Genomic DNA, 25,275 nt, shown 5'->3' with positions numbered 1-25,275 from the left:
TTTTGAGTGTAAACAGTTATTTATTTAAATTTAAATGAATTTTGGTCTCAAAGTTAAAATAATAATTTCCAAACCAAATTCAAATCAACTGAAGTATACAGGGATGGACACCACAATTCACAAAGGAAAGTCATAATTTTATTACTTTTATTGACAATATATTAAGTGACAGTTTTTTATTAGTAGAGCTGAAACATTAAAATCAGAAAATGTACAATTCAACCAATGAGCCAGCTACACTGGTATAATTCTCACAGCCCAAAACAAAATAAACCTTCACTACCTATAATATAACATAGTTATTCTATACAAATAAATAATATACACTGTTTCAAAGTTTCTGCTGCTTCTTTAAATAAACCTCTCTATGTCTATAAATTATTGTGTATTTGCCCTGTTAAAGTCAACAGACTGTCAAGTGATATATCCACTCAGTGAGACTAACATGAAATATATGATTTGGGTTGTAAAACCTGCAAAAATGCACTCTGGATAGAATGCAAACATATAGATATTTTCCCATTTATATGGGCCACTACAGGAGGCCAAAAAGACTTAAACTGTAACGAATAACAACTCTAATTAGTTCAAAAGTGTGGTTGTTTGCTGTTTTTTACTTCTTTTTTTGTAAACTAGCCTGCAAGCAAAGGTTTAGCAGACACAGTATTGTAACCATAAAAACCAGCAGCCTTAATGCAATGTTAAGGCTTTTTTAAAATCCCACAGACAATGCTAATATCAAAATCTATTTTACAAAGCATTTGTTTACTTTGGCAAAAAGGTCCAAGTTGATGTGTACAAGAGCAATGGCAACTACTCAAATGATGATAGCAAATACATTTAGCCTGAAAAATACAAAAAACAAAGACAATTCAATAGGAACCTAAGCAAGCAGTTTAACCAGAAGTGGAGATGAAACTGACTGAGGTCTTATAAACAGATAAATGATTTTCAAGAAGAAATTAAATTGTAATAATAAAATAACTATTAAAATAATGCTTCATGCAAGCTAACTAAGTTTTTAGAATTTAAAAGAAAATAGGGTGGAAAAGGGCATACCAGTAAGTCGTATTACTCTTTTCTTTCTCATTAGCTAACAATATAGCTGATAGAGTTTTGTAAGTTTACATGTGACTTCACAGGGAATGGTAGGTCAGAGTTTTGAAGGAAATATTGAAGGTTTGCAGGACCTTACTGAGGGGTTATAGGAGAAGAAGACATAAAAAAATCAGTGGCAGTATGGATGTTTAAAGCGTTTTAAAAATTTAGCTGGGTTACTAATGAAAGAACAACTTGTTAAATGTTTGAGTCAATACAAAGATTGTTTGCACTGAGATTCAGTATACTGACTCAAGTTCACTGACACTGACCTGATTACATTACTGGTATTTGTGTGGGTACAAGTCCCTAAGAGCTCTCTTGGCTTCTTCTACACCTTTATCAGCCGCCATTTTAAGAAGTGGTTCAACTTCACTGAAGTTTTATAAAAAGATATTAATAATGTTTCAACATTATACAATAACCACCGAAATAACTGGAATAAATCAAATACAATCAGAACTTGCGTAGCATGAACAAAATTTTACCTTACAGATTAATAAATAAGTCCGTGAGGGTAATTTTATTGTAAGAAGTTTTCACTAATGGATACATTATTTATAGCAGTTCTGATTACAGTCAAGGACCTGACAGAGAAGATGAAAAAGGTAACCAGGGGACTGCAAATGTCAGCCAATGTTTTTATTATTTTATAGTCTACTTGACATGCTACCAATAAAATGCAACAAACACATTCTACAGATAATTCAAAGGATGCATGTAATCATTTGTCAAATCCTCCAATTCAAAGGAAAGAAATTTTACACCAGCATATCTAGCTGGCTTTCCCAAGTCACTGCTTCATTTTTTTAACAAAAAAGAATCTTACTGTTCTTCGACATCCGTGTTATAACCCTGTAAATGTCCAGCAACAAGATTATATGCCCCATGTCCATGGCCATTTTTGGTTGCCTCCCTGAAATTAAATACATAACTCTTATAAAACCATAAGTACTGAGATCTCAAGAATAACATAAATGTTTTAGTTGACTAGCATAACCTAGACAGGATTTTTCATCAGATATAACATTTTGGTTTTACACATTGTGGTTCAATTAATTCATTCTCGGTTCAATTTTGTTTTCCTGTGTTTTACACTCATTTTATAAACATAGCAATAACCAAAAACAAAGGAAAATACAATTTGAGCAAAGAATAACATTAAACTACAACACACACAAGAAAAAAACTCATCTAACCTGAACCAATAAAATGCCATTTTTTCATCTTTTGCAACTCCGTGTCCTGAAATGAGGCCACCAAGAAATAAATATTTTTTTCTCTTCACCTTCTTAATATACAATATGGGTATGTTGACCTTTCGGGAAATCCAAAAATAGATTTTTGATCCTAGATTTGCCCGATTTCACACTGAAATCCAAAATTAGATCTGTAACGTTGGTAAACATTTGCAAAAGCGTTCAATGTGACAGCCTGCTCTTAAGAAATGATGTGTTTTCCACTGTTTGACAAATATTATACCATGCAAAATTTTGTAGTCAGCAACTCAAATACCAGCGATGTAGAGGAACATAAACAGATCAAGAAAGAAGCAAGTTAAAGTTGAAAATTATGTATAGGTTCAATTTAAATGTTCTCAAAACACAGCCAGTCTTAACGTCTTAATGATGCTGACAGTTTCGATAACTGTCAGCCATCTTTATCAAAACTTGGAAAACATTAGAAGTGTCAGAAGCCTTCAATAGGCTTCTGAAGGTGTTAATTATTACGATAAATGCGCAAAGTCACTCTGCAGATGCCCCCTCCCCCCCTGGTTTGGGGGTGGAGATTACTTGTGTCCGTATGGGAGAAAGCTGATAGGCTCCCTCGTCCCTGTTCATAGTAGGAGTGTTCGATCTAATACATAAACTGTCAGCATCATTAAGACATTAAGACTGGCTATGTTTTGAGAACATTTAAATCGATATTAACTTCACTAGCCTGATGAATTTCTTCAAGAATATGTAAAGGTTGCTGGCTCAGTTTCGTAGCTAGGATTTTTTTATGTAACACGACTGAGAAACTATCACATCTACAAATGAGTTTGTAGAAAGATTCAGTGCAGTTCATTTCCCTTTTACATCATTTTTACATGTATATGTTTTAACAACAAATGGATAGTTATTAATGGATATTTTACTGATACCAGGAACAATCTTCCAGTGTTTTCAGATGTTTTACAGCAACAAGGAAACTCTATGGGTATAGTGGATCAACTGATTAATTTTGAGTCCATTGTGAATGGAACAGCATAGATCACTAATCTGTTAATCTGGATTTGGATTAATTTTCAGATTTCAAATCCAACGAATCCTTTTTGAAAAAGGATCCACCAGATCAGAAAGGAACACAAAATCCATTTTTAGATCTTAAATCCATTTTCACATTCACCAAAAGGAACACACCCTATGAATCTGACTCCATCCTAACATTCCCCTGGTTCTTTTCAGGTAACAGCTCAAACCTTATATGGGCATTTGGGGTTTGCCTCAAACCTGGAATCTGGAAACCGCACCCCGAACGCCAAATGACTCTGAAGCAGACTTGCCAACCCCCAAAAGGCAAAAAATGTGAGATTCTAAACCTAGAGCTGGAAAAAGTAGTGAGAAATGGGTAAAGAGTTATTAGATGTCCCAAATTTCCAAGTGGAAGGACTTCCAGGGGGGATTATGGGTATTGGAAGTTACATATCAGGGTCCAAAATTAACTTTTCTTTATGGGCACCAACTGGCGACTAAATAGACCCCACATATCACTTTAAAACTGGAGTGGTAATTAAATATCACAATCAATTTCACAATTTAGGTTTTTTAATTTCTATGTTTTGTTGGTGGCCATCTTGAAACATGAGAAACAGTAAGTCTGTGCATTTGGTGGCAGCGGCAAGTCGCGGTAGGCTAAAAGAATGTAATGAAGAGTGACCGCTAAATGTTTTATTTGGATTGAGTTAGCTATCGATCAAAACGAACCCTACCACTCCAAAATTTTTTTGGAGTTTGACTTTTCGAGAAAGTGTGAGAAATCAGTTGCCAACTCCTGAGAGTGTGAGATAGGTCGTGAAAACCCCTGGGGGGGTACCCCCATACATTACCTATAAGGGTATGTGCCGCCCGACGGGGTCGTGATTTTGAAGCTCCTGATTTAGAACGGGGTACCCATTTCACAGGTGTTTTCTAGAACGGGGTATAATGTTTCAAACGCACGAAAGCACCAGTTTTGTAAGCAGCCATTTAAAATTATTCAAGGAAAGATTGCTTTTAAAAATACGGTTCAATGCGTTAACAAGCAAACTGTTGTACTCTTGTTGCACCCTGTGTTGTAGTGTGCAGGGTGGGTGTATTTTGGCCCGAGCCGCGAGCGCTGACTCCGCCATCTTGGATAAATAGGTGTGTGGAAGTTTGGCACGAGTCCATAATGTACCCGAGGGAGATGGAGACGGGCTCAAAAGAAAGAGACAGGGGAAGGAGAAGGAAAATCATTAGCTTACGAGGGTGGTTCTGTGCATGGTGAGAGATTTTGTGTCATAATTAACCGCATTGTATCCACATGCATAGGAAATGTACTCCAGATGATTATGAAGAAGCATTTATTTGATGTATAAGTCGAACAAATAAAGAAATATCCTTTTAAAAAAAAGAGGGCTATTTCAATTTACAAACTTTCTAGAACGGAGTATAAAAAATTGGCCTATTTCTAGAACAGGGTATCAGTTTTAGGGCGAATTCTAGAAAGGGGTATAAAAAATTGGCCCAATTCTTTAGGGGAAATTTATTTTAGAATGGGGTGCCAATTTGGAGTTCCGGGCAGCACATACCCACCCAAAAAATACCCAAGTGCCCGCCGCGGGTGAAAACCTTAAGACCCACAACAAAGTTGTTAGACTTGGCAAGTCTGCCGAATGTTAGGAAACTGAGTGAATCAAGTTTCAGGTCTATTTTCACAGCATAATGACCCTACATGGAAACTGATACACGCAGTTTCCTGACCCTAATCACTATTCGGCGTTCGGCATGAGGTTTCCGGATACCGGGTTTTAAGTAAACCCGGGCATTTGCTTATAATGTTAAATAAAAATCTGATAATATTTCAACGGGCAAAATATTCGAAATGGTTCTAAGAACGTAAGCAAAGTTCTTATTATTCACATAAATTATCTTACCATTGAGGTATTTATGAGCAACATGATGCTGTGCATGAGACACCCCAACGTTGGCGTACGCATTTAAGACGTGAAAGTGAAGATGATCCATGTAAAAATACATGTAGACGAAGAACAACAGAACACCAACAACGACAGAAACCTGAATGAAAAGGACAAAATATGAAAATAATCACAAGCTACAGACTCTTTGTAAGCTACAAAGCTCGACTTTAATCGGCAAGAAGGATATCAAGCTTCTTATAATAGGGTTGGGGGGAAATTAGCAAAACAGAACCCTCGGGCCCGAACCCCTTTCTCATTTCCATGCAAAACAAAATTAAGGGGAATTCAACCGCGCACACTATGCATATTTTTCGATCAAACAGTGTACGAGGCCGACCAAATTAATGGGGCACAACTATTAAACGCTAGAAAATGGGAATACAGGTCATTCCTATGGCAAAGGCTAAATAATAAAATAACGCTGATTAACACAACAACTTCTGCCATAGGAAACATCGATCATTCGTACCTCGATTGCTGTGACCCACCAAGGATCGGGTTTTTTTCGTCTTGCTACATAAACTTTAGGCCCATAAGGAAGGTTTGGATCATAATCTGCGCCTCCAGGAGCCCAGGAAGGAATTTCCTTGTTCCTTTTTCGAACGTCCTCGTCCTTTCTCTCCGCCATTAGATCGACAACAGTATGCATGCTTGTGTGGGAAAAACGAAGTGCACCGAATATATCAAGCTCTTTGATTGGCTTACAGTTGAACTCAACCAATCAGAATACCTTTTATATCGTAGGAACAAAATAGACCTTTCTGGACTCGCCTGTAATGATGGCAGGTGTAATAGTTCCCGGCTCCGTGCAAACAGTACATTAAAATTCTCGATTAGTATATCAAAAATACCCGGCTATTTGAGATGAATTAACGAACCTAAGGTCAAAACAGAAAGGAATAGGGTATATATGTCTCTTTCAGAGTTTTTGAATGTTTTTGGAACTACTCAACAGTTTTCTGATCCTAGCTAGTTCCTTCCAATATATCATAACAAATACAGCGTCAAATCATGTGTTTTAATAATATATGAGTTTTAATTCACGATGCTTTGAATTTGAGAGCCTTGAATGCTGCATAGCTGTCAGAGAGACAAGATATTTCCAAGGAGTCGGGGTCCCTAATTCTTTTCGCTGTTTCCAGTCTTCGGCCGGCCGATAACAGTTAAATGTTTGTTTCTTGAAATAAGAAAACAAAGCTGGAAGCTGTCTAGAATAAACTTAGAAGCGATACATGCGGTATGTTTCTATTATTTGACTGATGAAGAAAATCCGCGTGCATGGGAAGTTTTGAACTGCTGTTTTACAAGTGACCAGAAAAAGACATGACATAGGGGGGTTAGGGTGCATGCTCCAGCTTGAAATTTTTTGGATTTCTAAGTCATTCAGCCAGCCATTGGCCAGTTCTATTCTCCATGGATTAAGCCTTGCAAATTGGCGGATTATTTCATCTCTCGATTTTAACTTGCAAAGTTTTTTTGTTGTTATTTAAAAAAATATTTGTTATGGCAAATCTGACTAGCCTGAATTTCATTAGCCTCCCACGCAGGGGTTTTTAGGGGAGCTCGTACTTCGTCGTATTTCGCTCGTACTTCGAGTCGTTTTCTCCTCTCAGCAACTGAGGCAGTAATAACGACTCGAAGTAATCGGATGAAATTCAGGTGAAAATCTGACCGATTTCCGTAAAACGGTGGAAACCGGTGTGGATTCGCGCCTGGTACCGGGTTTTTTTTTGTACGGCGAGATGCTTTGGGCAGATGGGGTCAGTCGAAGCTACGGCAAACCTTACATGAACTGAGTGTCCGGGCATCCAGAAAAAAGTTTATTTGAGTTGGAAGTGATGTATATATTACCACGCATTTTTATGTAATGACTGTAATGTGTTCTTTCCGCAGTAAAGAAGTGTTTATAACAGAACATGGTGATCAGTTGTGAGGGGGACCCCATTCAGTTGTGTTAAGCTTTTTAGTTTACAGCATGTCCTTTTGTTAGAGAAACAATAAAGATTGATACTAAACTGGATAATTTGACATCTTTGAATTTAAAGGAATTCATATTTCTCATTTGAGGGAAATCACCGAGGAATATTGTAAGATCCCCGAATTTGTGTTCAATTTTACCTACACGCTCAACTGAAAACGAATATAATATGCATTCACTAGTAGGTCAAATATCAGCCAGCTGGCTAACTTGATTATCAAAAAAAGCCTTGATCTATCGATTGAATATTTTCCACACTAAATCTGTTAACTACTACAATGTATGAATCATTTTTCCTTCACCGAAGGCCGGGGAACAAAGCTAAGATGAAGTGCTATAACTGACTGATTTCTGCTTGGTGTACCCGTGTACAGGCGTTTCGTGCCAATTTTTACCCGCTTTATTACTCGTTCAAGTGAGTACTGGCCTGATCAAGCACTGCTTCAAACAATAATTAGACAGTTAAAAGGAAAACACACAATGAAAGACGAATTTATTCTTAAGTAACCTGATCGCAGGTTAATTTAATAAAGGATTCAAGAAGCGAACCAGTTTTTCCTGGCTCCCGACTCCTTGGAATTCCGTTTATCTCTGACTGGCCTTCTACTGAAAACGGGAAAACACGACCGCAAGATTCAGAAAATTGCATAATTGTAGCAGGTTCCGTACTGATTCTCCATTACAAGAAGGAATTAGCTATTGTTACCGTTGTGTTTTTGTGTAGATACTGAAAGCATAGCCTCTAATAATTCCTTTTGATTGGCTATTCCAGATGCTTTTGATCCTTGACACAGAGTCATTTGACGATCCGGTAGATTTGGATCACAGTTTACCGGATGATAAACATGAATAAGTCCGGGATCGGCTGCTCTTAACACCTCATACTCTGTATGATTGATAAATTTTTGATATAAATCAACATCTTCCCATCCCCAGCCTTTGATGCTGGTATCGAAACCTCCAACAGCGTGCAAATCTTGACCATACATACAAGCAGGTCCGTACGAGTATGTCCTCCAAATTCCTCCACCTTCATTTATGTTGTAATACTTGTCAGGTTTGTTGTTAGAAGTGTGCGATAACTTGGGATCAAACTGGCTGTACATTATTGGGTAAAAAACTTGTTTTCCAAGAGCTGTGTTCATTCGGCACCGGTCAATAAACTCTTTGCTGAATATCAAATCAACGTCACATAAGAACAACAAAGCTGTTTTTTCATATTGATCTGCTGCGAGCGTCATTGCTATCCCGCGGGAAAAGTTACCCGGGACATCGAGCCAAGTAAGTCCCGCTAAGGGATATTTATCTTGATATTCCTTTAATACGGCTTTGTGTTCATCTGGGGAAGAAACGGACGACGAATATGCCACTAAAAGCTTTACTCTTAGTAAAGGTTTGAGACAGACCTGCTCAAAGTTCTTCATGAAGCGACGAAACGTTTCTAAGCGTCCTTCCAAAGGAACAAGGAAGTGTACATAAGGAGACATGTCGTAACCGGGTTCAGCTCTATACAGCACGTTACCCAATGGCCGTTGGCTGTGAAACACTCTGTCGTTGAGAGTAGAAATTGTCCTAGTTTTTTTAAGTTTATCATCACGGATTTTCCTCTGCGTTTTAACTGTAAGTTGCAAGACATACTGAACGCCGTAGATGGGGTGGACACGTCTGTAACCATATTTTATTTTATGAACGTTTTTATTTCCAGCGTGGGAAGTCCTTCGGGACTCTTCTTTTAACTGGTCAATTGTACTTTCTAGTAAATGCGTTAATTCTGTTTTTAATGCTCCACGAATGCCAGTCCCAGGGGATCGTAACTTAACATCAAAGTAGTACGAGTTAGCAGTAAACATGTCCCATTGTTCAGAGTAGTTTTTGGCCAGTTTATGATGAAAATCTTTAATGTTCTGAAGACTGTTTTTTTCCTGAGGAACGAGCCTTTTTCCATCTGCCTGTATCAGTCGATCCATGTTCCTTAAAATCCTCTGCAGTTCAACGGCTTTATGTTGGAGATGTTCAATTTTTGAGTTCATAAAGTGTACATGTAAGCGGTGCATATATGCCGGTTGTTTGATAGGGTGAAGGGTGATGGCCTCCTTAATACTCCTCGTGTACAATTTACCATGGAACACCTTCCCTTTCTCTGTGTAGTGGTGAAAGAAAAGGGTGCGCATCTGAAAAAGAGTTTGAAAAATATTATGACAAATCAAACCTGATGCGGGTCTAACTAATCAACTATGAGGCATTCATATCAAAAGATACAGACTTATAGATGCTTAGTGTATAATTAAACAATTATTCAACGAAGTAGGAGCGAATATTTGAAACTGTGAGACAGTTAGGTATGCGTCTAAGACTTGGGTTAACAATGCGGTAAAATTGCTGAACGGCATTGTAGGTTATCAATAGATCAGGATAACATTTGCCTTAAATACATATTGTAGCGAGATCGGCCTGTTCCTAAACATACAAGTCACATGATCAAAACTTTTACATTTAAGTGGCAAATTTATTTTGCGTGGATATTAATCAGCCTTCCAGATAGAGGGACTGTCCGTTCCATGTGGTTGTGTTCACTCGAACTTAATAACAATAATCATCATCATCATCATCATCAAATTTGTAATTTACGGGAGCAAGTTCAAACGGACGTCTTTTTTTTCTTTTTCTTTCTTATCTTTTTCTTTTTTAGTTCCACTTTTCGGGGGTTCTAAAGTCTGTAACTACTTCAGTCAATTTGTCATTAGCCTGCGAGCAACCTCTTCGGGGCGCTCTGACGACTCCCGCCCCGCCCCCGAAGCGCCCCGAGAGCTTGCTCATTTGCTCGCAGGCTAATTTGTCATCAACGATGTAACAAATAATTGCCTTAGTATATAACACTCGAAAGAATAGCCTGCGGTCTGAAAATTGTATGTATGTAAATACGAGAGACAGACCGGCGCGCAACACTTCTTCGCGCGCTCGAAATGACTGCTGGGAAGTAAGTAGTAAACGCTATATGAAATAAAGCCAATCAGATTGCGATAAATAAGAAGTTGCAAGAATTCAGTCGTTCTCTTTTTGTTGCTAGGCTACTTCACTAGTTATAAAATGTATGAAGTATGACTATGATTTCTGATTGAAGACCAGCCTCAGCTTAGCATGAATTTGGCAATTTGTATAAGTCTATTCTGAATAACAATTTCTCGTTAATTGTTATTGCAAAGCTCATACGGGTATTTCGAGAAAGGTTGTCGGAAAAAAGTGCACGCGACAATCCCGAAAGGTATTGTGGGTAGTTTTGAGTTCACTTTTCTTCAAAGAAATTTGAAATAATGGTATGAGAGGCCATGGATGTATGTTTGCGAGAGCTAAAGGAAAGAAACAAAAGCAGGTTCAACAGCTACAGTGTAAGGAACAGTGTACTGATCATATCCCATATTGCCTTTCGGGATTGTCGCGTGCACTTTTTTTCTGACAACCTTTCTCGAAACAGCTGTATGCAATGATACAACGTTTTTAAGCTACAACTGAATGTAAGCATTGGCGAAACCTATTGAGTTTGTTAGAGTCGCCGGATCATTGAACTTACCTCGAGGGCCCAAGTGCAAGGAATTCCTGTGTAACGCTGTATGCAGCGTCCAACCTCAATGTCTTCATGTGATGTTGGTGCTGTTTCTAGACAGTACTCCAAATGTGGTGCCACCTTTTTCAAAACGCTTCTACTCAGTATAACTCCAGGTCCACCAATACAGTAGTTATCACCTGGTTCCATACTCAACATTCCCATTTCTTCCTTCGCACCTGTGCCAGCGTGCCCTAGGTGAATATCATCCGAACTGTTTAATGACTGTAAGAAGCGAATTAACTTATCGTTTCGAACATAAACATCATCATCCGCTCGCATGAACCACTCATAGTCATCCACATGGAAATCGTGCATGTATTTAATCATCATCAAGGATTTTTTTAGCGGAGGATATGTATCATCGACGCCCGGTAAGCTCACGATTGGCAGTCCGATCTCTTTTCCTGCGTCACCACTAGAAAAAAAGGTCAATTTACCAGGAATATGTTTGCCCCAAGTATCATACACAGCCTTTGCTCGCGTTTTTACTAGCTGCTCTGCTGTTATGACACCAACAAATAAGAAATTGCGGTTGCCAAGTTCTTGTCCTTGAGTATTTGGTCGCGAGTTCCGTTTGTAAGTTAAATGGCATTGATTCTGGCGAACAAACAGCGTAACATGGAAACCACAAATTAATCCGAGAAATAGAAATATGACTTGACGAATGGCCATTGTGTTGACAGCAGGCATGGTTGGTGTCCGTTAGTGTAGGTCGTTTAAATCTAAATTTCGCGGAGATGTTTGTAAAACAGCTGTGGAACAACTTCGTAATTGATTATAAAACGGCAGGGTAGATAGAAATGCGTTAATCAATGGTTACAACTTACTAAAGCTGAAAGAAGTTAGAAAAGTATGCCCAAGTGAATATACAGCCACCAGCGATAAACAACGACCTTATCAGCATATGAAGTTTTAAACAGCTATATACTTTCTACTTATATTGCCGGTAAAGCTGTTCTGCATAAGGAATTTACAATAACTTCATTAGGCGTTTTTAAATTCCTTTTCATGCTACTTGGCTACAAACAAGGGAATCAGTATATTGTTTCTTGATGAATGTGACATCATAGCAATTCAATTGTACAAGGAACGCACTGAAGCGATAGAAAAAGATAAATTTGGCCCTTAAACGCCGACCAAACGTTTCTGTCAACGATCAACGTAGTCCAAGTATCTTTCTCTGAACACGGACAAAATGCTTTACCGGTAACGCCCTGAATCAGTGCGACTTTATACCACCTACCCCCTCATCTTGACAATAAGCAAAGATAAGGTTTTCTCTGACTTTTCCCTCGAGAATTAACCATGAACGTTCCACAACTGATCAGAAACAATCAATTTCGTCCTAAGTATTCGTGCTCATCACGTTTTCTTAATTGACAAAACGGACTTCGAACGCTTCATGGTTCATACCCCCAAAATGTCTAGAAACACGCGTGAGTTGATAATTAGTCATACTTTAAAAAATGCACTACTTGACTTTTTTCGAAGAAGTGTTTTTTAAGATTTTAAGACCAAAATAAAGGGTGTTACCTTTATGTAGATTCTCATCTCCCATTTTTTCCTTTTTTCTTTCTTTCTTTCTGAGGGTCAATTTTCTAATATTATATTGAGTTCTTTTTTAAGGGCAGATACAATTCTTTTTCTTTTAATGTATTGCTTCCTAATACTTAGGTATTAATTTTAATACTGTTCGTACATAGATGAATTTTAAATTGTATACACAGCAAAATTATTACTGGTTATTTTTATACTACATCGATGATTTTTGGAAAGGTAATTTTAAATTATTGCTTTTTCTTTCTTTTTTTTTATCGTTTTAACTTTCACGTAAATGTTTTAACGAGTTTTTATCACTCCTAGATGTAGCGTGGGTAAATAAAGTACTGTACTGTATTAGCTCTGTGAGCTACTCTAAAATTCGAGTGTAAAATAAAGCTTATATACGTATGTAGTGAGGAGAAAAAAGTGGTTTTTAAAGGAGGGAGCATTTTGTGCAAAATCCCTAGTTAGGATGACTTTCCCCAACGACTGGAGTGAGGCCCATTGCCCTATTGCTCGCGAGATAGCATGCAACATCTATTTTAGTTTTGATATTTTTAACTCGTGGATTCGCGACGGAGAGAAGCGAATTTTTGTGAGCATATCGATATTTCAAATATATCTGATATTTAACAATTATTGAAAGAGGCTAAGTATGATGTGAATTATTGTCGGTAACCTCGTACCCAGATCTCTTGTTGAAAAAGCCAATCTGGCCAATCCAAAAAATTGAACAAGAGATCTGGGTACGAGATTAAGGAGGATATTATCCACCTCGGTCAAAGTGGCCATAGCCTCCGAAAATAAGAACTACCTTACATTCGCGTAGACTTTCTAATCTAGCCCTAGGCCCTAACCATTACCCTATAAGAACACATCAAAGAAAAAAACCGGATTAAGATCAAGGTTACAATTCACAATTGACAAAAAAAAAATAACCACAAGCTCTTTCCTCATAACAGTCCTGATCCTAATATTCTCTACCCACAGCATCCCGTCACGTTAGTTGGAACGTATGAAGAGCCTTAGTCGAATTTTTCGCGACACGGGAAGTTCAACACACCATTTGCATTCATAACTGCGATGAAATAAGAACTTTTATTTTACATCCAATTACCGGAATGCACACTCAAAGTAGAGCAGTTCTTCCTTGTTTCTTCTTTTATTGTGCTGTCGAATTTCTATTGCTATTCAATTCTAGCTCGTTTTCTAGCTATAGCGTCCTCGACAGCCTTGAGCTCGCGAAGAAGTTCCTCTCTCCTTGAAGAAGTATTTGCCGAATTTGCTTTACCAGACGTTACTGCTTCAGCTTGCGAATTCACCGACCGTTTGTCGGGTTTGTTAGTGGACTGGGAAGCGACAGACGATGAAACAATCTCCTTAGTATGTTCTGGGACTGGCGACGGGTCACGTGTTCGCTTTTTAGTTGTTGTCTGAAGTTTTTCACCGCTCGGGTCTGTCCTTGCGGGAAGTGAATGCTGGGATTGTGACTTGGGTGGTTCCCTGTTCTCTGTTCTTGTTACGGACTGTAATGAAAACAAACCGAATCCACATTACATGAAAGGTCACTTACAGCACTTTGTAATACACGATACAAGATATAAAAATTAATGTTGAAGTACCGTCTTTATTCGAATAAGCGCCCAATCTCGCATTAGCGCCCACCTCGAATAAGCACCCGTCCTAAAGGCAGAAAAAGTTAATAAGCGCCCAGCCTCGAATAATCGCCCACCCCCAACCCACTCCCTTCTATTCCCAGTCAAACTCAATAAAGCGCTCACTCACACCCCTCCCATTTCCCCTCCCACCCAAAAAAAATTGAGCAAATACTAATGAGAGACTTCCCCGAAGACGGAGTTTTCTTCAGAGTATTTTTCTTTTGCAGTAAAATAATTAACCTCTTATTCAAAGGTTTGGCATATAACACGGGCGAACATTTTGCTCATTTCAAAAGTAGGTTGAGTTTGATCGTCCGGGTGAACGTAGTCCTGAATAGGACTGTTGTTGTTGACAGTGACAGACGTTTCCTGAACCCGTGCGGTAGTCATCTTCAGAGTCAAAGTGAGTTGTATCACATCAGTTGATACAACAGACGTAATACCATCAACTGACGTGATACAACTCACCTTGACTCTGAAGATGACTACCGCACAGGTTGTCGAAACGTCAGTCACTGTCAACAACAACAGTCCTACTCGTGACTAAGTTCACCCGGACGATCAAACTCAGCCTCCTTTGAAATGACTCCTGGGTTCAAACCTTTCACAATTTCGATCATTGTTAACGTCATTCTCACAGACGGAATCAGGATGTTCAGTGAATACTCTTACCAAAAAATAGGGGCCAATTGCAAAATAACAATTTTTTTTAGTGGAATAATAAACCTCTTATTCGATGGTTTAGCATATAATACGAACGGACATTTTGCTCATTGCTCGTATTTTTCCTCGCCCCTGCAAGGCTCGGAAAAATACTACGCAACTCGCAAAATATCCGCACGTATTATATGCTAAACCATTGAATAAGGTGTATGCATTCAGCATACCTTATTTAGAGTGAGCTTTATATCTTTATGACCGGTATATCGAATGTTCCCACTTGATAGAGGCACGATCGGCGCTTGCTTGACCTGGTCGGCCTCAGGCCCCGCTCGGCGTGTTCTGACCGGGTGGCGCTCCTCCTCTGATTCACTTCCAGTTTCACTGCTTGCACTATCACTACCGCTGGATGAAACACTGGACTCGCGGTGCATTCCACCTCTTTCTCTTGTTGCACGGGGAGAACTGGGGCGAGCTAAAGCATGCTCCATACTGTCAGCACTAGAAGAACGTTCTCGCCTTTAAGAAAGAAAAATGGAAACTTCAACACAAACAACTGGGCTAAAACAAGATTGATTGAAAGCAAGTCCACTTACGTTCTTCCGTCTTCCGGTCGCCGTCGTTCTTCATTCTGAAGAAAAGAAGCAGATAATTTATTGTATACATTAAAGTTTAAAAAAACTAGGTAAAGTGCTTCCTTTGTAAAATAAAGGAGCTTTGCAATAAAAAAAACTTGTCTATAAACAAAGAAACAAACGATAAAATAAAGATGGTTACCCTGGACCGAGGTGACCGCGATCTTCTTCGCAACTCTGGACTTCTTTTCCTCCGAGAATTATGCGCACGATCTCTACTAGAAAATAAAGAAGTAGAGAAATGAAGAAAGTAGCAAATAGCATACAAAATAAGAACATTGATTTATTCTTTGCTAGAAGCTTTTATGAATCTCTATTCAATTACCAAAGGTAGTTATCCTTCCCGTGAAGATTAGCAGTCGCCAGGCTTTTAAGTTTCATTCAGTTAATTAACCTAACGCACCCAGTAAACAAACTCTATATTAGAGTAAGTGTTTACAATCAAAAGTATACAGAACGATTTAAGGAAAAATCACGCAAGCTTAGTTTGCCCTGATTTTCTAATTATTGGTTTTCGTTCATGGTATTCATGATCTTTGCAATAAATAAAAATGAATATACTTGATTTAGCTTCAGAAGTACCGCGGGGCAAGCTAATCACTCCTTGTGCATGCAAAGAATAAAATTGTTGAAGTTGTTGTTGCGCCGCCAAGGCTTATGGGCCGTGTTACAAGCAAGGACTACATAACGGATTAACTGAATCCAGCCAGCGACGATAAAGCAACACTAACTAATTAGTTTATTTTTAAACCAACTGTGGACCTAAATGTTTGAAGAGGATATAAGACCTCAGCTCACTTGGAATTGAATATAAAGCAAGTAATACCCCACCTGTAAGAACCATCCACTGGTCTCCTTGAGGTCCTTTCCACTCGCCGATCCCACGGTGATCCCTGACGCACCATTCCTTCCTGCCATTTTTGTATTTTTTCTGCTCGACTATACTCATAACGATTTTTCCCACCGTCTTTAGCATTGCGGTAGGATGATGATGATGATTCCACTGGTGGGGTACGGGGTGGGCTCCGGGGGGGTCCTTTGTCAGGGGAGGTTTTAGGTTTAGCAGGGCTTTTTCGCGCTGCTGGTGTAGGTGATTTGGATTTAGATTCTGATTTCTCTGATTCTGATTCTGATTCTGATGAATCGTGTGAAGCTTGTTGTGCATCTTTCTCTTCACCTCCTTCATCTGCTGCTGCAGCCTTTACTTCTTTACTGCTACCTGAGGAACTTGAATGATCGCTTGCTGATGCAACTGAGCCGGATCGTGAACGCGAGTGTGATCGCGAACCTGAGCGCGATCGCGAAGATGACCTTGAGGGTGATTCTGAAACTGAGCGTGACCGTGAACGTGAAGTGGATCGTGATGTGGAACGTGACTCTGATCCGGAGCGTGAGCGGGACCGCGAGGAGCGCGAGGAATCCGATGAAGATGATGAAGAGTGGCTACGGGAGCTGCGCGATGATGCTGAGTGTCGCTTTGGCGAGGTTACTCTCTGCCATGGATCAATCCACTCATCGTTAGGAAGGCGAGAGCTTGAGATTCCAAGTGCTTTTGCCCTGGGTTTTTCTCTTTCATCACCTTCAAGTAATTCATCTTTCTTTCCTGCCTCCCTTTCGGATTTTAATTCAAAGTCCGCAATTTTTTCCTGAGGCAGCCTTTTCTTCTTTTCATCATCAATTTTTTTATCTTCAGATTTTATTTCTTGTTTCTCGGCTAAACTCGCTTGTTCTTTTACATCAGTGGGTTTCTCTTGTATGACTGCAGTCTCGCTTTTACCTTCCTCCGCGACCGGTTTTTCTTTCCCGCCGTCTGACTCTTTTTCCTTCTGCTTTTTAACTTTCTCCTCGTGTTTCTTTTCCGTCTCCTTCGCCGTTGTTTTTGTTCGTTGCTTATCTCGTTCTCGCAAAGTTTCCTTGACTTTCCCTTTATGTTTTTCCTTCTCTCCACCTCTTCTTCTATTTCGTCTGTCCCTGAGAAGACCGAAAATTAAGTCACCTCAACATCTTGCTTACGTAGCGCGTTGATAGAAAACAGTACATAAACATCTAACGTTTTAACAATCAGAACTCCAAATCTCAAGCCCATAGATCTGGCTAACCATCATTTAAGTCGATAAAGTTTAACAGAGTTAACCTCTCACAAATGACTGGCGGAAAAACGTGGATATAAAACAATAAATTCGAGTACCTTTCAGGAGATGATGACGGTGAACGATTTCCTCTTCGTTTTCTCCTGTCGCGTTCCTTAAGAGGAAAAAGGCGAAAGATTTTTAAAATATTTCGAAACTCTGAAGAAACGAATCAAACGGCACGTAGAAATTCTGCCAAAAGGTAAAAACTGAGAGAAATTGTACAACAAGTAGAATTTACTGTGTTAATATTAATAATAATAACAATTAATAATAGTCCTAAATAACAGAGTGTCCGTATTAAGCAGGTTGAATTTGGAGAAAATGTGATGGCTTTCTTTCCCTGGCATTGACCGTATTGTTTTGTAACTAACCCGGTCGGGAGATGGTTGCTTTTTGTCTCTCCATCTTGTTACTATGTCTCCTCCACCTCTGCTGCGATGCCTCATGTCACCTTCATCAAACACCGACTCCTTCTCCAGCCTGGTGGCTCGCACCATCTCACGCCGCCGAATTAAGTTTTCTTTATCATTTTCATCATCATTTTCATCTGCTGTAATACCTAACACCATGCGCTTCTCCTGAAAGTCAGCATCTTCTTCTTTTCGCTTCTGGGCAGCTTTCTTTATCTGTGTTTACAAACAATTACGATTGTCAACAATTATTATTATTCCACTTAGCTTTACAATACTCACTAGGCAAACAAATAACAAAAATTTTGCTACGAAGACACGATAGTAGGAAAAGAGAAGTCATTAAAACATGTCATAAATAATAACACATGCTTCTGATAATAATAATAATAATAATAATAATAATAATAATAATAATAATAATAATAATAATATTATTATTATTATTATGCATAAAACACATTACATTGAACTGATGCAGACAGATAGAAAGTTCTTGTTGATTGAAACTTACTCAGACAAATTTTACTGAGACAAATGCCACTTGTATGAGTTATAACTTGAACTTAACTCTGACAATTTTTTGTCACATGAAAAGTTTTACTTCGAGTTTTTGGCTGTTATTGTGTGACCTCTGTATCTACCTTCATAATACAAAGTAAAGGCTACACAGCAATACAACCAGTAGTCTGAACCTTGTTGACAGGAAGGCAATTTGTGCCCAAAAACCCATCAAATTGCAGATTTTTTCAACCAGAGGCAAAGTTTTATCATCGCTGCAACTCACTAAATGTTTAAAGCAAAATATCCCCACGCATGTTGAAGAAAATGGGCGTTTTGACACCATGACTAAAATACCTTCTTCTGCCAGACACTGTGATTTTGAAAGTGGATACAGGGCGTTGGTCTGAGGTCATTACTTTGTATTATGAAGGGAGTGAAAGGGATCACTCAATAACAGCCAAAAAAGACTAAATTGATGAATTCACACCAAAAAAGGCAGGAATACATCAAAAGTAAGTCTCCTCTATATATTTTATAAAAGAAAAGGTACAATATAATGATATTTAGCGTTTGCAGACCTCAGTATTTTATTTCTTATACAACATCTCAATAGTCGCCTGTAATGCAACTTCCACTCATAAAGTGAACTTCGGACGTTTGTGCGTCAACTGATGATTTTAATCAACTTACTTCCTTGGCTAGTTTCAGTCCCCTCTCCCATGCTGTTTCTTTCTTGGGTGGAGCTGCTACTTCTGGAATCAAGTGCATTCGATCGGAAAATTCATCTTCCTGAAATCATGCAAGCACTTCACTAAAACATTTGTAATGGCAAACTAATAAACGATGTAAATTTTTAAGGCCCTGCATACAATTGTTTGGTCCATGTACAATTTAGTTTGCTGCTAAATTACACATAACATTTGCTCCAATAGTACAAAGGACGAAACAGTTAACTGTGGCTACTCTCAAGAGCCATGTCTTGAACCTGTTCAACAAGTCTACTGCCTGTTTTGTTAGTGTTTATGTTACTAACTTTAAGTTAACCAATCATCACATGTTTATACTGACCATCTGTCCATCATCTTGGCCTGGTAAAGATGTCATCCCATGAGCTTGTACCATGGTTTCAGGATGAACAGCTGGGCCAGCTGTTGGAGCTTTAGGAAAAGGGCTTGGGTACTGGCCAGGAATAGGCAGCATTTGATAGGCACCTGTCAATCAAAGAATGCCAATGCAAGGGGTGGGAAAGGAATAAAATAAGTAATGTGTGAAAGAAGGAACAAAAGAAAGAGAAACTGCCACCTTTTACAGAATTTTAAATACTGCAATAAATTGGTTTGGCTTTCATAAGAACTGGATAGGACTGTCACTCAATACTGAGCATTTTAGACTACAATAAATAAACTTTACCTTTGTCATTCAGGCCTGGATGAAGGAATCTGCAAGACATTCCCCAGGTACAGCCACCTGGTGAGAAAAAGAAGGAAAAAACACAAATGAATGATTTTTTGCAAAAACCTAAACAAGAAAAAAAGAGTACAGCAAAGGAACTAAGTACAATCAATTATGACTCAGTGAACACGTTGCACTAAAACAACACTAATACAGGGCTCGAAAAAACGGCCAGTCAAAGGTCTGATTGAAGAGTTGCTTGGTCAACCTTTCGTCTTGCCAGTCATGTTGACCAGGCACATTCAATCATATTGAAAATGAAATAAATTAAAATTTCCATGCTGTTCAGTTGTCTCAGTTGTTATCAGTATGTAACGAGTCGCTGTGTATTACAGAACTTTCATCTGAAATCCTGGATGAAATGCAACTAGAGCCACTGTTTACAATTTGCGCATTGAAACAGACATTGGGGTTCATGCACTTCCAGTCACAAAATTAAAATATTTCAACTTTTAGTTGCTAATTTTCTCAAAGAAAACCAATTTTCTTCCGTTGTAATGGGGAGTAACATTGATTACTGCTGGAGTTTTAGGATCAAGATCTCAGATCGTGATACATACGACAGAAATCATTATATTTGGAGGCACCAGACAAATTTAATGTACACGATAATAATATTTAACGTGTTACGGGTTAGTCTTACAGACCGTGTACCTATTAATACACGTAAGTTTATTCTCGTTTCACTGCTGTAATTTATTTTATTGCTGACAATGAGTGCTTTAAAGTGCTATAAGTTCTAAGCAATGACTTCCTTGGAAACATATGATGCCAGTTTTGGTTCATGGGCCCCTGTTTTAAGAGCTATTTATCTTATAAATTTGACCGGCCAGAAACAATATGTGATCCAGCTAAAATGAATTTGCCTGGCCATCATGTCTGGACACTCCCCAGAAATTATCTTCAGCCCTGTAATTATTATTGTTGGTGTCAGTTTTAATATTATTGAGTTTCTTCAAAAAAAGTTACTCAGCACTGGATAATCTTACTTACCATGTGTAAAATATCTGCAGACCTTTCTTCTTAGAGACTGGCTCCCTGTAATTTTAATAATTCACCAAGCAATTAAGTTAAATACTGACCAACTGCTCATACTTAACCCTGGTGAGGGTGGTTTTACCATATCAGTGTATAAAATATATTACGAAAGGATAAGGGAGACTATACAGAGGATCTAACTTAACCAAAGCACAAAATTATTGAAAAGAACAATTTCTATCATGCTGACATAATTTTACAAAAGGAGTCAATGATTTCAATTAATTTTATTGACAAACACAATATTGTGTCCTCTGAAGCATCAACAAACTGTGCATTTATGCATGTGACGTAAGAAAATAAAAAGAAAGAATGTGAATTTTGACCTGGGTAAATGAATGAGAAAGACATGATAATGAGCATGACACAAGTGTGGGAGAAACAAAAGTGATTATTTCATATTCCACATTTCACGTAGTCCTAACTTTTGAGTCTGAATGAAATGCTGTTATGTGACCAACCAATCGTTGCTTCCGGTCATTGCACTGGCCAGAATTTGATTCCTGGTCAAGCCTGAATTTTTTCTGGTTCTTTTTTAGCAACTTAGGTTGTTCATTCTACTGCGAAGATCATGTTCAACTTCATATAAATGCAAACTCTTGGATGATATTTTGTAACAAAATGAAATTTGGGATTGTCTTGACTCTTCATGATGAAGTAGTGGGGCCTTCATACCTGGCGAGTCTCCTTCTTCAATAACTTCACCTTCTTCTGGGCCATCAGTCTAACAACAAACATATTTAGAAATCAGCTACTACCGTAACTGATAAGTAACAGAGTTGTCTCTAAGAGGAAGTAATAAGGCATTCATCCCACAAATTCTGCATAATTGTTATGTGACTAATTTTCAAACTTAAAGTAGCTGGCTGATTCTACTGATAGTCCTGTCTGCTAACAAAGCTATATGCAGTTAAACAGAGGCGTCAAGTAACTGACGGTTTAACCGAATCAGAGGAAAATGAAGGAGTGGTTGCTCTCAAAGCAACAAAATATATGCTGTTACCTCTGTCACTGTTAAATCTTGGTTTTCCTGAGATTTCTTTTCTGATGCTGTTCCCTAGACAGAATAACAAAATTTATCCCATATGTATATATTTTATCAACAATTATTTATAATAAAACTAAGACTAGAAGAGTATGTAGTGCACACCACACTGGTTGTTAAGCCAGATTTTCATAGGATTGCTATCATTGGTGGAAAACATCCAGCAGTCTGAAGGATTGTAACAAATGTGGTGATTATTAATATTACTATTATATTGTCACAATCAAAACATTTTTTGAAAGGCTTTTTCCTGATAACCCCTGCAATCACTGAACTTTTTTATTGACCCTAGGATGGCCAGACTTGACAAAACTGTCATACCAATAATTTTTCAATGAGTATCTTTTGTCCTTAATAAGTATGAGACACTGGTCAGTATTCTGTGACAGATGAGAGAGACTAAAAATCATTAGAAAAAACAGGGCTGTACTCGAGCAGGGCCCAGTGGTCCCTGACCTTTAACATTTGCTCTTAGGCAACAAAGAAATCTTAGCTTTTTGACAGAAATCCTACACTTGGCACCCTTCACAGGTCCAGAGCACCGGGCTCCATTCCATTTTCTTAGAGCACAGCCTTGTAAAGTAGCAAGCAGAGACATGAGTCAAAGCCACTTACTTTCCTGAATGTTTACACCGATTCTGTTTCAAATCTGCTACAGTTCCTATAACACTAAAACAAATCATTTGAAACTGAATTTCTGTTAGGTGCTCTACCTCAAGCTTGTACACCCAAGAGACTTATTAACATTATTTTCTTTCAGCAATTATGAAATTAAGCCACTCCTTCTACCTTATCATCCTCATCTGAAAGAATTTGTCCCTCTTCGCCTTCCTCCTCATCATCATCTTCTTCTAGCTCCCCTTCCTCTTTATCTCCATCTGTATCATTTTTCACCCCATTTCTCTCGTCATGTGTTCCAGGGATTTCTCCTTCATCCTCTTCATAATCAAGTTCACCCTCTTCCTCCTCCTCAAACATTTCAGACTTGTTCTTGACACTTGTCGTTAAGTGATTACTAACCCTGTTGCCACTTTCAAGAGCCATGTTTTGAACCTGCTCAACAAGTTTACTGTCCTTTTTTTCAGTGTTTATGTTGCTTACTTCTCCTAACAAATTGATATGTTTTTCTCCTATGGAGCTTGATGATGACACACTTGCTTGTGAAGTGTCCCTTTTTACTGGGGAATTGCTTCGTCTGGAGTCCATTGGACCTATAAAAAAAATACCAAATGACTTTATTTACAAACCAAAGGTGCCTTACAGTTGATTCCATTAAGTTTGATTGCTATAATTTCACCACAGTAATAATCTACTGTAGGTTTGAGTGAGCCACTGCAACAACTGAACTTTTCTTATAAGATTAAATTTCTTATGGTATAACTACAATTATTTTCAATCAGAATGTGCAGCTTACGACCAGGATGATTTTTCTATGAATGCCTTGTAAAACTGCTGAGATGAACACTTGTTGATGTATATATGCACACATTGACTACAGCAAGCTGTCATTCGATTACATTACATTTTCATCATTTATTTAAGACTGACTTAACATTAATAACAACAGCAAAGGGCCCTGGAAATTAAACAGACAGATGCATAATATTAAAAAAACAAACAAACAAATCATTTATCTTAAATGAACCTCCCCAATGATTGCGAAAAAAAAAATCAGAAAAGGGATATGAAATCTCTGTCCGATCCGACATCACACAAGCTAGTCATCAGGTTGATGGTTTAATAAGGAATAATTACACTCGTAATCATACCACAGCTTACCAAAGTTGACCCAGGAAAGTGTTAAGGCGGAACTTGCTCGTCAAAACATACTTTAACTTGCAGCTAGAGCACTGAAAACGACAGGGAAAATGAATTTCTTCAAGGTAGTCAAGTATCTTCTTCAACCATTTTACTTCCAAGACAAGTATGGCGGACGAAGCAAAAATAATTAAAACTCTGCTCTTTCATTGGCTGAAACAGCGTCACGTGGCGGTTCTGTCCCGTGTCAGCGGATGTCAACACCACGTGCAGGAAAGGAATCAATCCTGTGAAGCAAACGAAGAAGCAGGAACATGTTGAGGATTTTAGCAGCCGAATGCGTTGTTTATAAGGCCTTTAATCAAAGAATTCTGTACAGTGCTCAAAGAATAAGTCAACGTAGCATTTTTAAAGCCTCCCAAGATATTTTATTTCAAAATTCACCTTTATTATGGCCACTAAACTTTGGTAACCGCTGCACTTATCATACGGAAATGTCTGACCACTCAAAACGTTGGAAAACTGTATATGAAGGACCTATTGCCAAATCTGTAAAGTTTGTTAAGATGCTGTCTTTAACCACAGCCGCGACGATGTTTATAGTTGCTCCTCTAACGATTTTCTTTGGCAAGCAAGCGGCTCCGTTGCCTTTGAAGGTGTGCTTGGTCATATTTCTCTGTTCGCTTGGAAGTGGTTCAACAGCGCTCCTTCATTGGGTCAGCAAACCGTACGTGCGTAAAATGGAGTTCAATCCACAAGAAAAACGCTTTGCTGTAGAGACGTTGTCTTTATTTGCTGCGCGGAAAAGAGCTGAGTTCTCTGTGGATGACATAACTGTTTACCCTGACAACCGTGCGTTTTCTACCTTTGAAGCTCATGGAGTAAAATATTTTATTCACACGGAGCTCGTAGAAGCTCAACAAATTTTGCACTTCATTGAAGAGTGGAAGGCAGGGTACAAAACATCCCTGGAGTCTAATTTTCAGAAACCATAAGCTGGAACTTATGGAGGGAGAGGTCAGGCAGTGCCTGCAACCCATTTTACTGTGCCTAAGGGTGGAGGGATGTGACTAAGGTTGTTTACCATTTACCACAAATTCCCGGAAATTCCTGTTGGGATGTAAATGGTAAATGTTTTCTTGGTTCGTCCCACTGGAAAATTCCCGGGACAAATGAAAATTCTGAAAAGGTGGTCCCGTTTTCCCTGTTGGGACTTTCTGAATGGAAATGTTTACCATTCACAAGTTTCTTGAGTTTCATACTTTACTGTAAAATTCGGAAAATAAGCCCCTCCAAGTATAAGCCCCTCCAAATAGGGGGAAAATCTCTATTCCTCATAATCTCGGCTTCTCAGAGATTTCCATGCCACAGTGTGTGGCAAAATAATAAAATAAAATAAAATAAATATAAGCCCTCCAAACTCGTAATGCAAAAAACCCTCTGTTAAATTGCCCCTCCAAATTTAAGCTCCCCAGGGGCTTGTACTTGGAAATTGCCCTCAAATGCAAAGTAAAACAAAGCAAAAACGGTAAATTTTCTTCCAACTATAAGGCTAGA

At 38.5% G+C, this 25,275-nt stretch overlaps 4 protein-coding genes across 5 annotated transcripts; 1 reads left to right on the top strand and 3 right to left on the bottom strand.

Annotated features, from left to right (window-relative positions):
* Window positions 1–116: 116 nt before the first annotated feature.
* LOC140926458 (uncharacterized) lies at window positions 117–5,966 on the bottom strand. The gene is made up of 6 exons (XM_073376195.1): window positions 5,772–5,966; window positions 5,258–5,399; window positions 2,298–2,343; window positions 1,928–2,014; window positions 1,371–1,473; window positions 117–845 (listed from the first exon to the last, which is right to left on the bottom strand). The coding sequence occupies exons 1-5, from the start codon at window positions 5,949–5,951 to the stop codon at window positions 1,380–1,382; spliced, it is 549 nt and encodes a 182-aa protein (XP_073232296.1). The 5' UTR covers window positions 5,952–5,966; the 3' UTR covers window positions 117–845; window positions 1,371–1,379.
* A 1,934-nt stretch (window positions 5,967–7,900) lies between these two features.
* Window positions 7,901–11,989, bottom strand: LOC140927317 (chondroitin sulfate synthase 1-like). The gene is made up of 2 exons (XM_073376943.1): window positions 10,849–11,989; window positions 7,901–9,451 (listed from the first exon to the last, which is right to left on the bottom strand). Exons 1-2 carry the CDS (start codon window positions 11,572–11,574, stop codon window positions 7,973–7,975), a joined length of 2,205 nt encoding a protein of 734 aa, XP_073233044.1. The 5' UTR covers window positions 11,575–11,989; the 3' UTR covers window positions 7,901–7,972.
* A 1,516-nt stretch (window positions 11,990–13,505) lies between these two features.
* LOC140927316 (uncharacterized) lies at window positions 13,506–23,902 on the bottom strand. Of its 2 annotated transcripts, none has more exons than XM_073376941.1 (15): window positions 23,740–23,902; window positions 22,750–23,171; window positions 21,919–21,972; window positions 21,591–21,639; window positions 20,871–20,915; window positions 19,836–19,892; window positions 19,494–19,636; window positions 19,116–19,214; window positions 17,883–18,137; window positions 17,568–17,623; window positions 16,211–17,350; window positions 15,522–15,597; window positions 15,341–15,375; window positions 14,972–15,263; window positions 13,506–13,952 (listed from the first exon to the last, which is right to left on the bottom strand). In XM_073376941.1, exons 2-15 carry the CDS (start codon window positions 23,164–23,166, stop codon window positions 13,614–13,616), a joined length of 3,057 nt encoding a protein of 1,018 aa, XP_073233042.1. In that variant the 5' UTR covers window positions 23,167–23,171; window positions 23,740–23,902; the 3' UTR covers window positions 13,506–13,613. The 2 variants fall into 2 exon arrangements, with proteins under 2 accessions (XP_073233042.1, XP_073233043.1); XM_073376942.1 differs by having other exon boundaries at window positions 15,522–15,594.
* Window positions 23,903–24,212: 310 nt separating this feature from the next.
* LOC140929154 (uncharacterized) lies at window positions 24,213–24,713 on the top strand. Its single transcript, XM_073379024.1, has one exon. The coding sequence runs from the start codon at window positions 24,213–24,215 to the stop codon at window positions 24,711–24,713; it is 501 nt and encodes a 166-aa protein (XP_073235125.1).
* Window positions 24,714–25,275: the final 562 nt, after the last annotated feature.

This window comes from Porites lutea, chromosome 2, assembly GCF_958299795.1.
Source record: "Porites lutea chromosome 2, jaPorLute2.1, whole genome shotgun sequence".
NCBI classification, from domain to species: domain Eukaryota; kingdom Metazoa; phylum Cnidaria; class Anthozoa; order Scleractinia; family Poritidae; genus Porites; species Porites lutea.
Note: the sequence above shows the minus strand (reverse complement) of the source record. Positions and strands in the feature narration are given on the sequence as shown.

Bases quoted from the DNA above. Each gene is read 5' to 3' on its own strand.
- LOC140927317 (XM_073376943.1), bottom strand. From the start codon at position 11,574: ATGCCTGCTGTCAACACAATGGCCATTCGTCAAGTCATATTTCTATTT. The intron at 9,452-10,848 runs GTAAGTTCAATG...ACTCTTTTTCAG, and splicing joins CTTGCACTTGGGCCCTCGAG to ATGCGCACCCTTTTCTTTCA.
- LOC140927316 (XM_073376941.1), bottom strand. From the start codon at position 23,166: ATGGACTCCAGACGAAGCAATTCCCCAGTAAAAAGGGACACTTCACAA. The intron at 19,893-20,870 runs GTAAGTAAGATT...TTTTCTCACCAG, and splicing joins CTGCAGATATTTTACACATG to GTGGCTGTACCTGGGGAATG. The intron at 19,215-19,493 runs GTCAGTATAAAC...GCATGATTTCAG, and splicing joins GCCAAGATGATGGACAGATG to GAAGATGAATTTTCCGATCG.
- LOC140929154 (XM_073379024.1), top strand. From the start codon at position 24,213: ATGTCTGACCACTCAAAACGTTGGAAAACTGTATATGAAGGACCTATT.
- LOC140926458 (XM_073376195.1), bottom strand. From the start codon at position 5,951: ATGCATACTGTTGTCGATCTAATGGCGGAGAGAAAGGACGAGGACGTT. The intron at 5,400-5,771 runs GTACGAATGATC...CTTTTCATTCAG, and splicing joins GGTGGGTCACAGCAATCGAG to GTTTCTGTCGTTGTTGGTGT. The intron at 1,474-1,927 runs GTAAGATTCTTT...ATAAAACTTCAG, and splicing joins AACACGGATGTCGAAGAACA to TGAAGTTGAACCACTTCTTA.